Raw genomic sequence first — 19363 nt, 5'->3', positions numbered from 1 at the left:
AAGCGCAGCACTGAGGGCACCCGCCGGCGGTTGACCTTTCCAGGAGATCCCATGGGAATTGGCCCTGGAGGGCTGGAGGGAGGGGGGACAGCACAGGCGGTGGCTGGGGTGGCTGTGCTCGGGTGGGGGGCACGGATGCCTTTGGGTGTAAGCACAAGAGAGGCGGCGGCGCACGGGACGCACGGCGGGGAGCCCGGCACTGCGCTGGGGACGGCGGGGACCCGGCTCGGCGGGGCCGGCGGGAGGGAAAGAAGAACAATCAGGGGTGGCAGAGTCCCTCCGGCACCCGCGCCAGCCCTGCACCCCCTGCCGAGCACCGCTGCTATTCTTAAGAGTTATTTTTCGATATGGTGTTGAAACGCAGCTCGGCGCTGCCCGGAGCCTCCGCAGAAAGAGAAATCTATATTGTAGAAGGGTTTATTTTGCCGGCGACACGTCCGGGCAGGGCCATTGCTCCGCTGCCCCGGGGCGATCCTGCCTGCTCCTGGCCTAGCGGCCGTGATTTATCCCTGGGCATGCAGGAGCGTCACTGCTTTGTACCATGGTCACGCGAGGGGAAGGAATTTTAAAACATTGCCTCCAGCCCGGGATGCCCACTGGCCAAGCTGTGCCATGGCAGGGCCAGCCGGGATGCCTGGGGCTGGCACCTGCAGAGCAGCCACTGGAGGCGTGGGTGAGAGAGGTGGGCAAAACGTTTGCTCTGAGGGCATTGCAAAAAAATTCCTCCCAAATAGGGGAACTTTGTCAGCTGCGGAAGCACCTGCGTGGTGGGAAGGGGAGGCAATTGGGGTGTGAGGTGCTCCTGGTACGGGTCACCCTCCCTCCAGCTGTGGGTCTGATAGCACCAAAAGGTGAGTGCAGGCAGCCAGGAAGGATCCCGGCAGCTTTGGCACATCCCACAAGCCCCATAGGGTCTGCTCCTGGCCAGGCTCACTCAGCACTTGCCCTTGCTCAAAACCCACATGCCCATCTCCCCCAGCACAGCCACATCCCCTGCCCTCAGACATTCAGCCCCATGGATAAGATCCAGCTCCACACTCTGTGCCCAGGGTGCCCAGCTCTGCCCCAGCCCCACAGGGATGCCCTGGCCATGGGGTCCCTGCCACCCTCTCTGTCTCTGGGGTGATGCTGATGATCCCAGGCTGCCCTTCAAGGGAGGGCTGGGGTTGGATCCAGTTAGTCAGCTCCTTCCAGAGGTGTGGAGGCTCCAGAAGCAGAGGGAAAATAAAGAATTATTAAAAAAAAAAAAAAAAAAAAAAAAAGAAAAGCCACATGAGAAAGCACATCACTGGTCTGTCCTTATCCTTCCTTGCCCCCCCAGCTGGGTGCCCAGGAGCTGCCCCAGCTGCATCCAGGTGCCTCCCCACTCCCCAGTCTTGGGTGCTGCTTCGTGCCAAGCTCCCGGCCTTGCTGGCCCTGGTGGGGAGGGGGACGGGGCAAAGCTGTGCCTGCTGCTCCCCATCCCCCTTCAACAAGGCCAAATGCCTCCTCCCCTCGCTGTGTAAATTTTGTACAGTTCCAGAAAGTAAGAGTCTTGTTTCCTGGGGGAATAAAAAGGAAAAAAAAAATAAAACCCAACAAAAAGAAGAATAATAAAAAAATTTAAAGAATAAAACCTTATTTATTACCATGTCTTGGGGAGAAATGACCCCCCCCCTCCAAATTGCCCCCGGATTCGGGCCCAGGGCATTGCTTTTGTACCCTGCCTCTAGTGTGTTGGCATGAGATGTGTACAGTCACCCCCTCGCTGTGAGGGAAAGCGATGGCAAATAAACTCGGGATGCTTTTTAGCAGCTGCTGTCTTTGGGATTTTCTTCCTTTGGGAGCGCAGTGCTCACCACTGGCATTGCCTGCTCTGGCACCGTTGGCTGTTTCGGGTAAGGGTTGCCAGGGTCGTGTCTGGATGGTGGCACTGACATCCCTGGGTGATGGAACAAGTGCCCTGGCTTTTTGCTGGCACAGAGAGGTTTGGGGTAGGAATCTCCATGGCTGCCCAAGGTGGCACAGCTTTCCTGCCACCACGCAGCAGTGACAGTGGGTGCCTGGCTGTGCCACCACAGCGCTTGGTGGGCACAGGTGAGATGGAAGGGCCATGCCAGGCAGGAGGGGCAGAGGGGTCCAAGCCCCTCCATGAGCACCAGTGTGTTGGCTTTCTATATTTTAATCATTTTAACATTTAATGCTTCTCAATTAAAGTGATTTCCTGGAGTAGATGCCAAGCTTAGGGTGAATGCACATTAACCACTTTCTGTATTGGTAGTTAAAGGCACCAAGGGATTTAACAGCAATCTGCAAGGCTGCTGGGGAAAGGTTTGGCTGAATAAAGCAGATTATAAACAATAATATATGTCTTTCTCTGCTCCCCCCCACTCCCACCCTCGCTTTCTTTTTTTTTTGGAAAGGCTCCAACCTCACAAACAGACCTAAAGTGCTATAAACATCTCCAGGGCTGAGCGCTCGGGCCCCAAATGTGCTCTCTGAAAGCACCGGCATCGTGGCTGCTGCTTTTCATCCCAGCTTTAACAGTGATTTTTTATTACCCAGTGTGTCCATCAAGCCAGGCATTGGCTGTGCATTACTGCCCTGCATAGGGGTGACCTTGCTTGTCCCCAACCTTGGTGCCACCATGTCTCTCTCACAAAGTCAGTGTGACCCCAGTATTGGGGTTGGCATCTTTGCTTCTTCTGCATCCAGGTGCAAAAGCACCAGGCTGTGATGAGCCCAGCCACTGCCAGCCTGCAGCTGCCCTGGGCAGGGGCAAGGGGAGCAGAAGCCATTGGGGGGGTCGTCTTGCTTAATATTAAATTATTGGAAAATAACCTGCCCAGGCCATTTTGTCCCCAGCACGGAGCCTGGCCTGTGCTGTATGTGGTGTGGTGGCTGCTGGAGCCAGCACGGCGATTTTGTTAGCGTCAGCAAACGCTGGCAGGAGTCACAGACACTATGAGGGGCCAAAACCCACGTGAGCCTGCTGCCCAGCCACTCCTTAGCCAAGGGAATGTTCCCATTCATTTTCCTGAGGCTGGATGTGCTGCAGAACCTGATGGCGCAAGCAGCTTCCTGTCACAGCCACGGAGATTTCCTCTGCTCCCCCTAGGCTGTAAATCTTGCCTGGGAAAAGCAAACTCACGGCAATATCCCACAGGGAAGCCACGGGCTCCTCTTGCCACATACCCACCCAGTGCAGCAGCCTCCTCCCAGCTGGGAGCAATCCCACAGCACAACCCCACCCCTGGCAGCTCCTGGGCCCACTTGGGATGCTAATGATGATGCTAATGAGAAAGCACTAATCCCCATGATCATCCCACATCACTCCAGCACTCAGGTATGGCCACGAGGCAGTTTTCCCCCCTTTCTGGGTACTTGGCCAGCTGAGAAGATCATGAAGTGTCTGAGACAGATCCAGAAGGGTGACAGGGTGGGTGCAGGTTTATCTGTGTTCAGCTCTTACCAGACCTCAGCCCTGGAGGAGCTATTCCAGGGATGGACACACAGCAGGAAGCCCTGGAGCTGCTGAGGTGGTGTTTAAAGCCATTCAATTCAGCGAAGTGGTAAAAGTCCTGTCAGCTTGGAGAGGCTGATTAGCAACAAGTGTTGTGTGAGAACCAGAGGGACAGACAGACACCTGTGTGACCCTGCTGTCTTTGCAGCTCTCCCTCCCCAGGACAAGAGCTCCAGCAGAACCTCCCAAGGATTATGGCTGCACTGAGCTGCCTCCATTCTTATGGCTTCCAAGTCACCCTCTGCAAAAAAACCCCCAAAACTAAACAAACACCCTGAGGCTTGATCCCAGCACTGTGCTTTTATTTATATTATTTGTTTGGACCCAGGGGAAAAAAAAATAACAAACCAAAATTCAGCCTGAACGGGAGAGATGAGCATCTCACCTGGCCCTGCATCCCCACGGAGGAGCCAACAGGTCAGCCCACGCTGCTCTGGTGAGACAGCCCATACAGTACTCGTGTTTGATACATTAAAATAACACCTGGGGCCTCCTCCAGGCCCTCTCCCCTCTCCCTCCCCCCTCAAACGTTGATGAACGTTCAGAGCATGGCGAGCTCTGATGCCATCCTGCTCAGGGCATGCACTTGGCCCTCGTGCTGCAGAGCCCAGCCAGACCCTGTGCTTTAAAAGGTCCCCTCGAACCCCCGAGGTGTTTGGGGAGGGCAGTGGGGATGGGGGGAAGGGGTGCTATTGCAGAGCATCTCCGTGCCCGCGGGGGTCAGGGCTCGGCGGGGCCGTGCTGCTGCAGAGCCGAAGTGATGGCTTTGGAGTCCGTCACCTCCTCGGGCAGGCAGCCCTCCTGGTCCCGCAGCCCGGGGTCGGCTCCCGACTGCAGCAGCAGCTCCACGATGTCCAAGAACTCGCAGGTGGCAGCTGGGGGGAGAAAGGGAAGGGTTAGTGTGGGGATGCTGGCCCGAGGTGGCGGTGACGGGCGTTTCTGGAGGGGTGGCTGTGGCTGGCGGCTTCCCCCGCGTGTGCCCGAGGCAGAGACGCCGGCTCAGCACCGCAGAGCACGGCTGGGGCAGCGCTCGGGACACGATGTATCGGATCTAACCGTGCGAAGGAAGGAGAAAGGACAGAGCGACAGCAATGCAAAGCCAGAAGTCCTGAGGAGGTGCCACTGGTGCAAGCAGCACCCAGAGCCTGCAGTCCAGCCAGAGGTGCTGGGAGCTGAGGGATCTGCAGGGCATCACCTGGGACACAGAGGGAGCCTGGGAACAGCTTGGCTAAGGCTCATTCACATCCAGGACTGGAGACTGACCCTGGGAAGGGCCCCAGAGTGCTACTGCAGCACTGCAGGGACCCCCAGAGTGCCACCTGGGAAAGCATTCCCTGCCTGCTTTTGTACCCAGAATTTATAATGCATTCACCATCTATAATGGATCTGTAAGCCCTTGCCCATCACCTGCCTCCTGCATCTCCCAGGGAGCAGGCAGCACATCCCAGACACATCTTCAGTACTGCCTTGCTCCTGCCTTTTGTCCATCCCTTCTCTTTGCACAAAATTCAGATGGGTTATAGCTGCTGGCCACCACTTCTGGGAGCACCAGCTCCAGGCGACTGTGCCAACAGCCTGGGACAGCTCTTAATGGCACACATTTTACTCCCCACACCTCTACTAGCAACTTTTTTCATCCCTCATTTTCTCTGCCAATATAGAGTCAAGTTTGACCTGAGCTCTTCTCTGTCCTAGGATGTCTTACCTAAGGATGGTAAAAGAAAAGAACCAGGAAAATCAGGAAAACTTTTAACACTGAAGAGCTGGACTTGGCTGACATCGGCACAAGTCCCAGACTCTGGATTTTCCCTTCAGCCTGTGCAACTCAGACCCTAGTGAAGCCAAAACCTGCTTACAAGGCCATGAAGCTGGCAGCTCCCTCTTGCATTGGTAGCAATTGGTTTTAATCATATTTTGGGTGTTTTTATAAAGCAACCGACTGACTCCTTTAGTAATTAGAGTGTCTTTTGCATTACTCTGCAGTCTTCTACTGATCCAAAAGGACAAGCAGTAATGTCTCATTAAAATAAATTCAATGTGTGATTGGAGTTTATATTGAAAGGATAAAAAAGGGGTCAAAAAGGGGAAACAGGTTAGTGAGGAAGCAGGTGGGGGTGTGGGTGAGGCTGAGCTGAAGGGGGATACATCCCTCTGCAGAAAATAGACTTCCAGAGTTGCCAAGGAAAGTACGGTGGCAGCTTCTGGGGATGGAGAGCTGGTCTCCACAGGGAAAGGTGGCTTTCTTCTCTGGTGCCATGTCCTTGAGCAGGCTGGGGACATCCCTCGGGACGAGCACAGCTGCTGGATTTATCACGCCCTGGGACCCTCAATTTGTCAAGGGCCAGAGCGGCAGTCCTGACACTGGCACGGGTGAAGATGAATTTCCATTCAGCACAGTTCGCCTCCCGACTCCATTAATCTTCAGGGTTCAGATGATGAATTTTTTTTTATTATTTATTTTCCCTCCAGCGTCCCCTCCCACTGCCCTGCCACGGCGCAGACAGAGCCGAACAGATGGTGCTTTGCAGGGAAGCCGGAGTGCCCAGGAGGATACAGAGCCTGCCCACTCCGCGGCCACGTGGCCACCGCTGCTCGGAGAAGCCTTGATTTCCTCTGGGAGAGGCAGCAGCAATGATTTCAGTATTCCCGCTGAGTGGGTGGATGGCTGGATGGACGGAGAGGAGCCGAAGAGAAGGGGCTGCTCAGCAGGGACACCGTGCACACGGCCATGGGCATGGGTTCTGATCCAGAGCAGGGCTGCAGCTGTGGGTCCCCGGGGCCGCTGGCCTCCGCTTAACCCCCGATTAAAGGCAGGGGCAGCGGCGATCGGAAGGAGCCAGGATTTATAACCCCCAGCAGGATGCAGTTTGACACTGGCTGTAATCAGGAGAGCTGTCACCACAAGGACAGCTGTCAGGCCACGCCGGCTCATAAAAAGGGATGCAGGCACCCTAAAAGCAGAGGCTGCCTTGCTGATGGGATTTAACCCTTCCCTGAATTCCATGAACGACCTCCAGCAAAAGGCAGGGCCTTGTGAAGGCACTGCTCTGCTCAGAGGTGGTGTCCATAGGAGCTCTCCTGCCTCCCCACTGCAATTAAGGACTCAGTTGTGAAGTGCTGGCTGAAATGGGACTAGGAGGTGACAGTGAGCTCCAGTTTCAGGCCAACAGCCACTTGAATCAAACCCAGTCACCCATTTAAGAAGCTGTTTCCAAGCTCGGGGTGATTTATGGTCAGATCAGCAAGAAAGGGAATGAGGATGTCCTGGGGGCAGTGACAGCCACCAGGAACAGTTGGGCACCCATGGGAACAACAGGCCTGTGTGCCAGTGACCCAGAGAGGCTTCCCAAAGGTGATATACAGGGAGGAGAGAGGGGATAACACTCAAGAGGAAGAAAAAATTTCAACACTTCACAAACATTTGGGAAGAAAATCCTGGGAAAGTGTAGTTATTGAAACACCTGAGCTGGAAGGGTAGATCAGAGAAACCATTTCTGAAATAATGTTCATTATAGCAGTTATGTTTGCTTGGGTTGAACAACCTGTCTCAGTCCCCAGACAGAGTGATCCATCTGCATGGAATTTCAACTCAGGTGATACATCCACCTTTTCCTTTCACATACTGGACTTGCTTGAAGTGAGTGCTCTTGGATAACTTAACACATGTGCTATGCTTTTGCACAACCTACTGTTTACCCCTCAGTCCTGGAGCTGGGAAAGCATCTTCCCAGGAGAGAGAATGCCCTGTGGAATGGCTTAGGAAGAGAAGGAGGCAACGTGGCATTTTAAGTGCTGTCCATCTGCGGACAATGCTGTGCTCAACAACAGATTCACCATCCCAGTCACAGTGACAGGAATTTGAAAAATTGAGTGTCCTCCAGGAAAGATCCCACAGGGAGAAATCACACATTATTGTAACTACAGTCTCGGTTCAGGGGCCCTGGAATCTGAGAGTTTAGCTCCAGATCCAAATTCTGTGCCTTGGACTGATGTCTGCAAAGCAATTTTGCTATTCTGCTAATGTCCTTGTGGAGAGATCAAGAAGAGAGAGAAAGACACAAACACTTCAGAATGACAAGTATGCTCTTAATTACAGTGACAGGCATCGAGAGAGAGCACAAGATAATAATTGGCTATGTCTTAATTTTGGGAAAAAGATTATGATCCAGATTAAATTGATACTTTTTTCCTATTCCCTGCACATCAGCACTGCACACATCACTTCAGTCTCTGCTTTTCTCATTTGGAGATAGAACAATCTTTCAATTAAATCACATATCTAACTAGCCTGTAATTGTAGGAGGGACACTAACTGTGACTTGCCTCTGCTGATTTTGGTAGTAGAGAAGCTGCTGCTCTCTCAGCTGTGATCAAACAGGTTTCTCACCAGGACACATGAAGGAGGAGGCCACCTTGCCTGTCCCCTTCCCCTGACCTGTGTAACCTGTTAAAACTGGCACAGACCCTCCCGGAAGGCCAAGGGATTTGGCATCCCCTAACCAGAGCCACTCCTGGGTCTGCAGGTGGCACACCAACATCCTGGAGACACAGAGGTGTACAGGGAAAATCTGCATCATTAACTGAGGGAAAAGGAATGCTTTAAGGTGACACTTGCAGAGGTGTACAGGGAAAATCTGCATCATTAACTGAGGGAAAAGGAATGCTTTAAGGTGACACTTGCAGAGGATAACGAAGGGAGGGCAGCAATCTTCTCCCAAGGCTCCTACCCCTCCTATGCTGGGATTTGCTAATGGAGGTAGCCACTGGTAAATCAAATCCAGCTTCCTTGCTCATTTTTCTCCTGGAATTTGTTTGATGTGTACAGAGCATTTACTCCAGCTACAAATCCACACTGCTAAGAATGAACAGCCAAGCTTAGAGGCAGCTTACCATAATGGAGTGCAGTTTGGCCTTCCCCATCCTGAAAAAGAGAAAGAGACTTGATTTTAGAGGTATAGGTAACATTGTAGTAATACAAATACATCCCAGTTTTAAATAAATAGGCAGAATCCCAGCAATGTTTTAATTGACCAGACAAACAGCCAGGACACCCAGCTACCTTACAGCTGGGATTTGAATCATCATCCACCATCACTCCCTATTGATGGATAATCAATATCTATCCATCCGTAAGAGTGCGTGGATCACGTCATGACATGAGTATAATTCAGTTCATACTGTTATCACTTCCAGCCCATAAAAATGAAGGATTTCAGTCCTATGGCCTCACTCTGGGATTCTCACTACTCCTGATGCTTTAGTACAAGATGCTTCAGTGCAAACCCAGCTTTGGCCAACTACCTGAGAGAAGGGTAAAGCACTGGGATGCTCACACAGGTTGGTGCACTGAGCTCTTCAGCACATGGGAGCACACAAGGGGAAAAACCCAGTTCCTTCCACCTGAATAAATCTTAGGTCCCTGCCTTGTGAATTTAGGTCTACCCCAATACCCAGGTTAAGTTCTGTCAAGTCAGGAAAGGGCAGAGTGCTTAGGGATGAAAGCAAGTTGCCAAACTCATCCTTGTGAAACACCTGCAGCACAAGGGCAAAGCAAAGTGTGTGATTTGTAGGTGCTGGCACACAGCTCCCTGTTCCAGCCAACACTTAAGCCACTGCATCAGCTGCAATGCTTTGGGAAGGGCGTCCCCTTCCCAGACTCCTGAGCTCTATCACAGTTGATGCTTCACATCCAGCACTGCTAACCCAGGCACCTCACCCTCACACAGCCTCATCCTGCCACCAGAACAGGTGAAATAACAGAAGGGAAGAATTACTGGCCCCTTTGCTTTCATTACCCCAACCAGGATTAGCCTCTAATTCAGTTCTCTGCCTCCTTAATTTATTTGCATCTGTCTATGGAGACTTATGTTTTTAATTACCATCATCTTTGGGATTAAGGTGCAAATTCTACAGTTTGCTGTAGATTCTGGAGCAGGTGAAAGAGAAAAGAACAGGACAACAGGTAGAAATTCCACTCATAGCTTCTGGTTTCCCAGTCTGTTATTCTGTTTGATATTAAGCCTGTTGAGGAATTAGGAATGACCTGTGTTTGGGGGTGGGAGGTGCCATGCTTTGCTCTGGGACACTGCACCAACACGACAACCACTGCAGCAACAGGGATAAAAAGCCAGATGTAACAGGCATTTGCTGCCTAAATACCCATTTCATGTCTTTTCCAAGCAAAGGGGTGGGAGGGAGGGTGTGATTTTTCCTTCCATGTACCACTATGTCCCATTCGTGTTACTCAGAGCAGTGTTTGAAGATGCCTCATTTCAGAAGCCTATTTCTGCCCAGACTGTGGGCAGCATAATGCAAATGCGTGTCCTTAGATGGTACCACAAACCAAAGAACGGAGGGAATCACGGCCAGCATCCATTGATTATTCCACACTAAGGTAACCAGTGTGAGCCAGTGCCCCTGAGCTCTCCTTAAGCACATGGCTGCTCAGAGGAGTGACAAGGCCAGCACTGACTTCAGCAAAATATGGAGCAGGGCTGGGGAAGGAGAGGCGGGAACGCTCAAATGAGTTATTGGAAAGGCAGGATGTCAAATGTGTGGGCTGGGGGATGGGAATCCAGCTCCCCTCTGCATCACCACCTCCAAGACTGCAGCCAACAAAACTCACAGGTGAATGGGACTGGAGCCATGCAGCAGAAACCCCTTCCCATGGGAGCTCTTTGCTGCAGAACTCCCTATTAAAACACATAGGACTGCTCCAGAAATCCTACAGACATTTGTTCCTCTTCCAAAGGCCTGCAGAAAGCACTGCTGTTTCAGCAGCTGGCTGGGGATAACAAGGTTTTTTATTTCTCTTAGATGTGCTTCCTGGCATCTGCTGGGCTAAGGAGGGAGTGCAGGTCTCGGCATAGGAAATGCATCCCTTTAATCCCAGTGTGGTTTTTAAAAAGAACTATTAATCCAATGTTATGCAAACATGGTTTACACTTTATTTATGCTGTGGATTTTCCCCCTGCTTTGAGCCTGCCCAATGGCCAAATGCTATTTGTTACACTTCTCAGATGCCGTGCTGTTTGCTTCTATTTCCACTGTGACAAATTTTAATCCAGGTAAATGGAAAAAGCTCTAGTGTGGTCACTCACTAAAGGCCTTGAAAGCCCTTGGGAAGCTGCTGATCTCAATCCCTATTTGATTTGGCTTTTTGGAGCACCGTGGCTAATTGCAGCCGGATGTACCCGGCTGCTCTGGGTATGGCAGCGCTGAGCCTTCAGAGCAAAATAGTCACACCTGGAGACTAATCAAAGATGGGCTGTGAAAGTCAGGATTACAGCTCCCTTTGTGGGAATTATGTGAAACAAATATTGCCTGCCAGGCACTGGAAGTGTCTGTTTTGCAATCAAACACCATGTGCAGAAGATGAGTGAAGATGAATTGTAGCTGGCCTTGATGCAAGGGGTATTTCCTGATGTGCAACAGAAAGCAGCGGTCTCTTGAGCATCTTAAGGGCCTTCTCCTGAGATGTGCCTGTGCTAGGATGGATGATCCCAAACAAGGAATGGGCAGGTACAAGCCTCTGTCCTCACCCCACTGGCATCAGCCAGGAACAGGGTGTCTGGAGTGCATCTTCTGCAGCCAGGAGATGCCGGCAGAGATCAGATGGATCCTCTCAGCAGATGGACCAAAGAGAAGGTGCTGAGAAGGAAACTGATGTTGAGTGGGGAAGAGGAGATAGGCAGCTCTAGGCTAACACTGAGCCAGGATGCCTCTGAGAAGTGCCCCTTCATGACTCTGTATCAGCTGGGAAAATGTCACTGCCACAGGTTAAAAAGGAGGAAACCTGCTCTGATTCGGTGAACTTCAACACAAAAGAGGGGAAAAGCCAGGCTCAAAGCAGCAATACACCTTCTGTAAAGGCTTGCAAGGCACTGGTAGGCCCTTGTCCCAGAGCCCTTTTAGCAATTCTCCATCTGTAAAAAGGAGGAGCTTGTGGAAATGGCAGAACTCACACAGGCAGACAGAAAGTGACCAGAAGGGAAAGACCATGACACACCCAAATGCAGGAGTGCTTGCTCCCAGACATGTTACTGACCAACAACAGATCTGATTCCAAGATTTCCTCTTGCCTCCTACTGCCATGTGCCATCCCTGGTGGCTTCTACAGCTTCCTGGCACATCTGGCCACATCAGGGTGACAGCTGAGCTGCATGGCCTTTCTGGGAGATGAAAACCCAAATGTCTACCAAACCCATCAAAACAAAGACACTACAAAATCACTGGTGTTTCCTACGTGCATGGTCTGTGACAGATGTCACTCAATGAAAATCCAACTACCAGTGGGTAACTTATTGGATAACAGGATTTTGTTCTGCTCCTGAGAAATTTAAGCAAGAGAAATGGGAGAAGATGGACCGAGTGCAGATGGACCAACTGTCTTATCTGCTAAGTGGTGCTGTGGCTGCTGCACATGAATTCTGTCTCATAAGTGATAGGATTATATCGGTGTTGCCATCCCATGTTCAATCCTTGGGAATTTCTGTTCCCTGCTTAACCGAACACAAGTTCTGGACTGAAGGGCAGAGACAAGGAAATGACCTGGCTAAACCTGCTGAGATGCTGTGTATTCTGTAAGACACAGTTTTCCATTTCAAGTACACTTTGGCTGGCCAGGGTCTGACTGTGGTTTCACGGGACAATTTTAAAACCAGTGCTGTGTGGCAAGCACATTTCTCTCTCAGGATTTTTCATAGAGGTGAACAGACAGAAAGAGAAAACAATTTCTATTTCTGCTCCTTGTTTTTCCCATGTGGAATGTGTTTGGAGAACTGTTTACCTGGGGTGAGTGCTTGATTGGATTCTGGTGAGGATTGTTTGAGCCTGATGGCCAATCCGATCCACCTGTGTCTGGATTCTCCAGAACAGGGTCACAAGTTGGTAGTGAGTTAGATACGGTAGTTAGAACAAGTAGGTTTGTAGTTTTAGTATCTTCTTTTATATAGTATATTAATGTATTATAGCATAGTTATAATAAAGAAATCATTCAGCCTTCTGAACTGAGTCGGACATAATTTCTTCCCACTGGGCTCGCCTGCATTTTGCAATAGTGCTGTATAAACACTGATAGCTCAGAGCTACTTCATTCGCCCTCCAGGCTGTGTGCAGTGGCAAGGTGGGCTGGAGGGAGACACCACCTCTTCCACCATCTCACCTGTTTTGTTCAGCACCAGTGGAGAAAGAGGAAAAACAAATCCATTCTGGTTACCTGGGTAAGTTTTGGTCCAGCTTGAACCCATACTGGGGGTGAAGGTGGGGCTGGACCCTCCACACCAGCACAAGGGTCTGTAGGGGACCTGACACCTCCTCGAGTGCTGCTCCACACTTTCAGCCACCTCCCCAAGCACAGACACCGTGAGTGTGCAAAGCACAGCAGGAAACCTCTACACTAACCCTGCACTTTGGAGGGGTAGCGCATGTGCTCTTTATTTTAAGGTATTTTTTCCCCCATATCTCCTTTCTGCTCATTTGTGGCACCTTTAAAGGTGCACTGCTCGTTCCCATTGACAGACTCAGAATGCTGGCAGGGATCACAGGAGATAAGAACGATAAGGTGATAAGAGTGCTTAACAGGACTGGGTCCTGGGCAGCACGATGGGCCAGAGGGAAGATAAATATTTACACTACATCTTTAGAAGGTGAGTGAATAAAAAGGGCCAGAATAATACAGACTCTGAACAAGCACCGATGCTTAGGATCTGTAATATAAATCTCTGCAGCCTCACAACACACACTCACTCAAGCCAGGGAGATGAAAAATAGCAAGAAAATACTTCCCTCCACTTTTAAAAAGGGTTTTATTTCTCATTGGTTTCTACTTTAGACTTCAACTTCCCAAAAATTTACTTTAACCTCATCATCATCTTATTCTCTCTCTGAAATTTTCTCTCCAAGAAGACTGAGGGTAAGGCTACAGCTCAACACACCATTATATTTACATGCTAATACCCACCAATACTAAAACCAGGCAATGGGGGCAAATATAACCAGTCTGAACTCCACCAGATGATTCAACAGGAGACATCTCCATGTGCATCCTTCGTCCCAACTCCAAGGCAGCTCAGGCACTCCCCAAGGATCAACACCATGGGACAAAGGATACAGAGCAACCTCTGCTAGAAGCAAAACCAAAAAGCATGCACTAGTCATGAACAGCTATTTTTTAGGGATTGCAAATAACCCAGGCTGACAAGTGCAGGGCATCCTCTTAAGTTTGGTTCCTCAATTAACTCTCCCACCTCCCCTGTGTGTGTGCAGGTTTGGCAGGGATCCCTTTCTCACTGAGCTGTCCCTCTCCAAGAGCTCTCAGCTCTCTCCTCTGCTCATTCCTCCCATTCTGACCATTTCCTGCACTGTGCCAGGCAGATATCCCCCAGCATGGAAGGTGCTAGACTGGTTTTTATCATCACCTCTTGGGCCCTTCTCCAGAGCCTACTGCCAGGCTATCATTTGGCCTATCTTCTAAGTGCCTCACAGATAAATTAGATCTGCATAGAGAAGCAATTATTACATTTCTAATGGCATGAACCCTTACAGCACAATCTGCAACTGAAAGGCAAAGAAAATTGCATTAGTTTTTGTTTGATTCAAAATTATGATCAAGGGAAGAGGGATGCTGAAGCCCTTTAAAGCCAAGCCTCTGAGCTGGGGATTTTTCTGTCTGGGGACCTCCCTGCTTGTATTCACTGCTGGAGCTCATACTCGTGGCTCATTTAGGAGGACTAATTTGGAGAAGCCTCTGCTTACAAAGCTGCAGTTAAAAGCAGATCTAAGAAAGCTCAGAGAGAAGAGGATGCCCAGGAACCACCACTGGCTCCCTCCTGAAGCCTGCATCTGCTATTGCTCCCAAACACCCCCAGCCCGAGGAGTTCACTGTGCCAGGGTTATGCTAATCCCTCATTGCCCTAGTTTCTAAGTGGTGCTGTACCTAAATTTCCAAGTGCAATTTCAGTGGGATTTATCACATCTACTATGATCAGCATGTAGTGCTGCTGGCACAGATACAGGCTCTCAATATCCCACTGCAGACATGGCTGTCATTAATTGCAGAACAAACTGATTTCTGAACCTATGCAGCAGCTCATGCAGCAACACTGAAACTCTCAGGGATGTTTTGCTGTTGAGCATTTTCAACCCATTTTGCAGCCAGCACTCTGTGCCCAGATGTGTATTTGGACATAGTTATAGGTTATCCAAATAATATTTGCTACTGCAAATACTTGTTACTTTCAGCACCAGGCATCTTGCTGCTCATCAAACAAGTGTGTTGGTGCAATAGAAAAACTGCCAGGAAGCTCAAAAATGTGTTTGGAGAAGTCAATGCCTAAAGCTGTAACAAGTGTCATGGCAAACCATGATGGCAAATGCCATCCCAAGCTATGGACAGGATGATATTCCAAAGGGCAGGATGCTAAAATCCTCTTCTCAGGGTGCTTCCCTGCCCCCTCCCTACATAAAAGTTAGTGCTCCTGTGCTGCTTTATCACTTTAGCATGGCTGAGGCAAATACCTGCTTATTTAAGGGGCAGGATAAATGGGCTGAGACAGCTTTCCCATCCCCAATTCACTAGGGAACGCTTGGAAATTCCACCTGACACCGGGACCCGCTCTGTGCTCTTAAACAATCTCCCGTCTGATCCGATTGTTCCCCAGTGGGGAGGCAGGCTGCAGCTAGCTCAAGAGTCATTGATTGGATTAACAGCCTAATTCCCAACAGATGAATAGAATACTGATGTCTTGTCAGCCCACATCATAGAAGGAAAACACAATCTGCTTCTACAGCCCCGAAATGTAACCCTTTGCTTCCCTGCTCCCCCCTCCCCGGGGCTGGATGCAGGGTCCAGCACTTTCAGCTGGAGACTCTACCTATTTAACTGAGAAAAGATTTATTAACTTTTGGGACACTTTGCCTAATCATTGACATGCCATGGGATCACATGGTATTTTCTGTAAGAAACCCTCTTTTTCACCCTTTCCACACAGAAGAGATTCATACCAGGGACCTTTATTATTTTTTCTCCTCTCTTTTCCACCTGCCAATACAGGGAATACTGTATACTTCACAGTAAGCTGCTGAAAATTCATCAGCTCAGTGATACTTATCCTGAAACATACAGATATTGAACGTTTTCTATCATTTGATCAGCAGGATGGATCTGCCTGGAAAGGAACATCCAGCTGTACTGCAGGAGAGGCATCCCTGCAATGCCCTCTCCCTCCAACAGCTCTTGGCAAGCTGTGGGGCAGGGGAATGAAGTTGGGCACATCATTTGTTCTTGGAGAGCTCCTGTTCTCCACCTCCTAATGGAGACACTAATGTTTTCTTACCTCATAGAAAGACTGTGATAAGAAACTAATTGCTACTGGTCAAATGTGCACTACCACAGAAGCAGGACTGTATGCATATTAAGGAGACTCTCCAAGAACAAAATTTATTTATGGAGTCCTTGGTACTGTCTGCGTTTATTTCCTTTTTCAGGAGACAAGAATAAATAAAAATCATCTGATTTTAAGGAATTCATTCAAAATGACCCTATTTTTTTCTCAGATCACTGGGGTCCATAATGCTGTGTTGTTTTTTTTTTGTTTTTTTTTTTTTTTTTTCTTCCAACACTCACCTTTTATGCTTGCATTTACAAAACAGGCAGGTATGTGAGGGTCTTACTGTGAGGGTGGGGAGGCCCTGGCACAGTTTTCCCAGAGAAGCTGTGGCTGCCCCATCCCTGGAAGTGCTCAAGGCTGGGCTGGATGGGGCTCTGAGCAACCTGGTCCCCATAGCTGGGGGTTGGATCTGTATGGTCTTTAAGGTCCCTTCCATGCCAAACCATTCGAAGATTCTATATATTTTTGAAGATTGCAAGGTGTGCATCACCCAAGATAAGCCAGGTTTTGCTGCTGAAGCAGAAATAAGGTATTTCCAATTTTATTTGGGTTTTACAGCTCAGGTGCAAAGTGGAAACACTCCCTCCATCAGTCCTTAACTCTATCAAACTAATTAGCCCAGCACTAACGTGACCAGTAGGAGAGAAAGAATGAACGGATGGAAGTGCACACCCTTTTTTCCCCCCATTCTAGAACCAGTAGCTGCTAGTCATGACAATTTTCTAGACTACAGGGTCTTATAACATTATTATGCATATAATAAACTTGCTAGGAGACTGAATGAAATAAACAGTCCTTCCCTCTCCTGGTTTCCAGTACATCAGCCTTACATATAGTCTTCTCTTCAGAGAGACAGTGTGTCACAGTGTGCTCACAACACGGGCAGTGGGGAGGCATTAATGACAGAGCTGCCCTAACCAAAATAATTAGCCAGAGATGCATCATTGACTCAAACAATTCAATTAATGCCCAATTATTGGTATTTTTAAGTGGTTCAAATGATTAGCTCTTTTTTACAATTTGAAACCATAATGTTTAATTTTCATCCTAGACATGAATTGTTCCAGAATGGCAATAAACAAACAAACAAACAAACAAACAAATAAATAAATCCAACTAGCCCTGTCCAGCCCAGCCCCTGTCCTGCAATATGGGTGCATTGGATTCACTAATCCAGGTTAAGGATGGGGACTGGGGCGGTTGTGCCCTGGAACTAGCAGACTGCAGGTTTTATAAATACATACAGAAATAATTAAAATCTAAGGGGTTTAGAAGGGTTAATCTCCTTTAAATAATCTCTGCCACAAAGCCTGTAAAGTCACTGCTGGCACGATGCCCACATGGGACCGGCTGTCGGTATCAGGACAGCACGTGTGGGTGGCAGCAGGCAGATTAGGAGGCAGAGGTGGTCCATCAGTGCTGCTGCCCCAGGCACTGCCCAGGGGCTGCAAACCTGCAGGAGCAGGGCTGGATCCAGCACCAACCAGCAAGTCAACATGCCACTTGCCCCACCTGATTAAAGGGAGAGAAGGATGCTTGATTAGGGAGAGCGTTGCTGCCACTGGTTGGTTCACCTCAGCCTATGCTTACTGCAAGGCAAATGCTGGCTGATATTTATTTAAAGGGATTCGGGGCTTTGGAAGTAACTCCTTTTCCTCTGCAGGCTTGAACATAAAGCCCTGCATGATGGAAGAGATGTTGCACTTTTAATTGTCAACTACAATGGCTCAGAGCTGCCACTCTGCCTTTCCAGATGTCCCCTTTGTAGAAACTGTCATTTAAAGCCAACAACTGAGTGACCATGAGAGAGAAAAAAATCCAGAAGAAAGCAGAGAACCCACAGCTGCATGGGCTAAAGCAGTGCCTGTCCCAAACCCACAGGTTTGATTCCCCTGATTTGGGCAAAGCAGGCTCAGCTGAAATGCCCAGGAATGCCATGGCAGAGCTGGGGCACTGTCAGAGAAGTTGTGCTGTGAGGACAGGCATGGTTGCAATAAAAGCCAAGTCACAACATGCTGTAGGAGGAGTAGAGGTGCTGCTAACAGCCCAGGGAGCTTTTTCTCCTTCAAGTCAGTGAGGATAAAGACTTTGGAGACTCTTTTGGTGCCATAAACCTTCCTTGGCTTGGTGTGCAAAATCAGCACTTTCCATGTTGAGACATTCTGAAGCATCCTCTGAACTGATTAGATGGGATCTGGATTTTATTAAGCCAAGCTTGAGAAAGCCTGGGCTAGCAGGGAAGCTGAGTTCCAGTGGCACACAGCCCTCAGCATGAAAAGCACATTTTTATCTCTTCTCCTTTAGTGCCAGGAACCTTGCTCAGACATCTCAAAGCACCTGAGGATAGTGCTGTGCCCTGCAGCCTCCAGACAGCCTTTCCTTTCCAAGCATGCCTGTTCCTTAAGGATGATGACTCCTCTTTGTGGCTAATCTGGAATTAGAGAGGACGTTTGCACACTCACAGCTGTCTGCCAGAGGGGGAAGGCATCAGAGCCTGGATGCTGCCCTGCAGTGGACCACTGCCAGGGAGAAGCCAACTCCATGTGTTGACTTAAGAAGCTCCCATCTCATCACCTCAAAGGGTTGCTGTTTTTGTGACCTCCAGCAGCCTTTTAGCAGCCTCTGTGAATTGTATTAGTAGCTGATTTACCATTTGTTATTTTATAAGTCACGAAGCTGCTCTTTCATTTGCTCATGCACCACCAAATACAACTACACATCAGACTGAAAACTCAGTCTGTGATCATTGGGGCTGGTTCCTGATGGAAGAAAGGAGGAATAAATAGTGAGGGAAAAGGTTTATTGGTACTGCTTATTCACAGACAGTCAGGTTTCCAAACAGCTATTAATGAAGTGCTACTACTAAAGAAAGAAAAAGAAAAAATGTCTGGAGAAAATGGCCTCAGGACATCAAATTCTATCAGTAACTGGGATTTCTTGATGCAGCCACAGTGCTATTAAAATGCAGCTGAACTAAATACTTGCAGTTTGGTCTGTCATTAGATATTTAGTGAGATGCAAAATTGATCTTCACTTTAAAGGGTTCTTTGAAAGTCTAGAGGCAACACTTGCTCTCTTCTTGTGCTGTATAATAGAGGAGTTCCTAATGAAATTCAGCAGGAACTGGAGGCAACCAGGGAAAACCACAGCCAACTTTATAACAGACAGATTTATGTTCAGGAGTGTCCTGCTCTTCGAATGAGTTATTCTGCACAGAGCAGGGATAACAGGTTCTCCATTCATGGCTTGTACAAATGTGGCAGAAGGTCAAGTTCCCTGGTGGTGCTGGGTCTGTGCTGAGGGCTGGGGCTGCTGTCACATCTGGGGCTGGGCTGAGCAGCTCCATCCCATTTCCCACTAAAGCAGCCCAGGGAGCCCACTGGGACCAGCTGGGCCTAGAACTGGGCCCAGCCCACTGGAGCAGATGGCAGGTGCTGGTGGTGGCAGCCGATGTGGGCAGTGCTGAACCAGT

The 19363-nt window shown here is 49.3% G+C and overlaps 1 protein-coding gene across 2 annotated transcripts in view; it reads right to left on the bottom strand.

The window, feature by feature from the left end:
* Positions 1–3787: 3787 nt before the first annotated feature.
* The window catches only part of ACBD6 (acyl-CoA binding domain containing 6), an 81247-nt gene continuing 65671 nt past the window's right edge, over positions 3788–19363 (bottom strand). For both annotated transcript variants that reach the window (XM_053985479.1, XM_053985480.1), the window contains 2 exons: positions 8393–8423; positions 3788–4377 (listed from right to left, as the gene is read on the bottom strand). In XM_053985479.1, coding sequence (XP_053841454.1) covers positions 4223–4377; positions 8393–8423 — 186 coding nt within the window. In that variant the 3' untranslated portion in view covers positions 3788–4222. The remainder of the gene's footprint in view (positions 4378–8392; positions 8424–19363) is intronic.

The sequence above is a fragment of the Vidua macroura genome, chromosome 9, assembly GCF_024509145.1.
Source record: "Vidua macroura isolate BioBank_ID:100142 chromosome 9, ASM2450914v1, whole genome shotgun sequence".
NCBI lineage: Eukaryota > Metazoa > Chordata > Aves > Passeriformes > Viduidae > Vidua > Vidua macroura.
The sequence above is the reverse complement of the archived record's forward strand: the minus strand, read 5'-3'. Positions and strand labels throughout refer to the sequence as shown.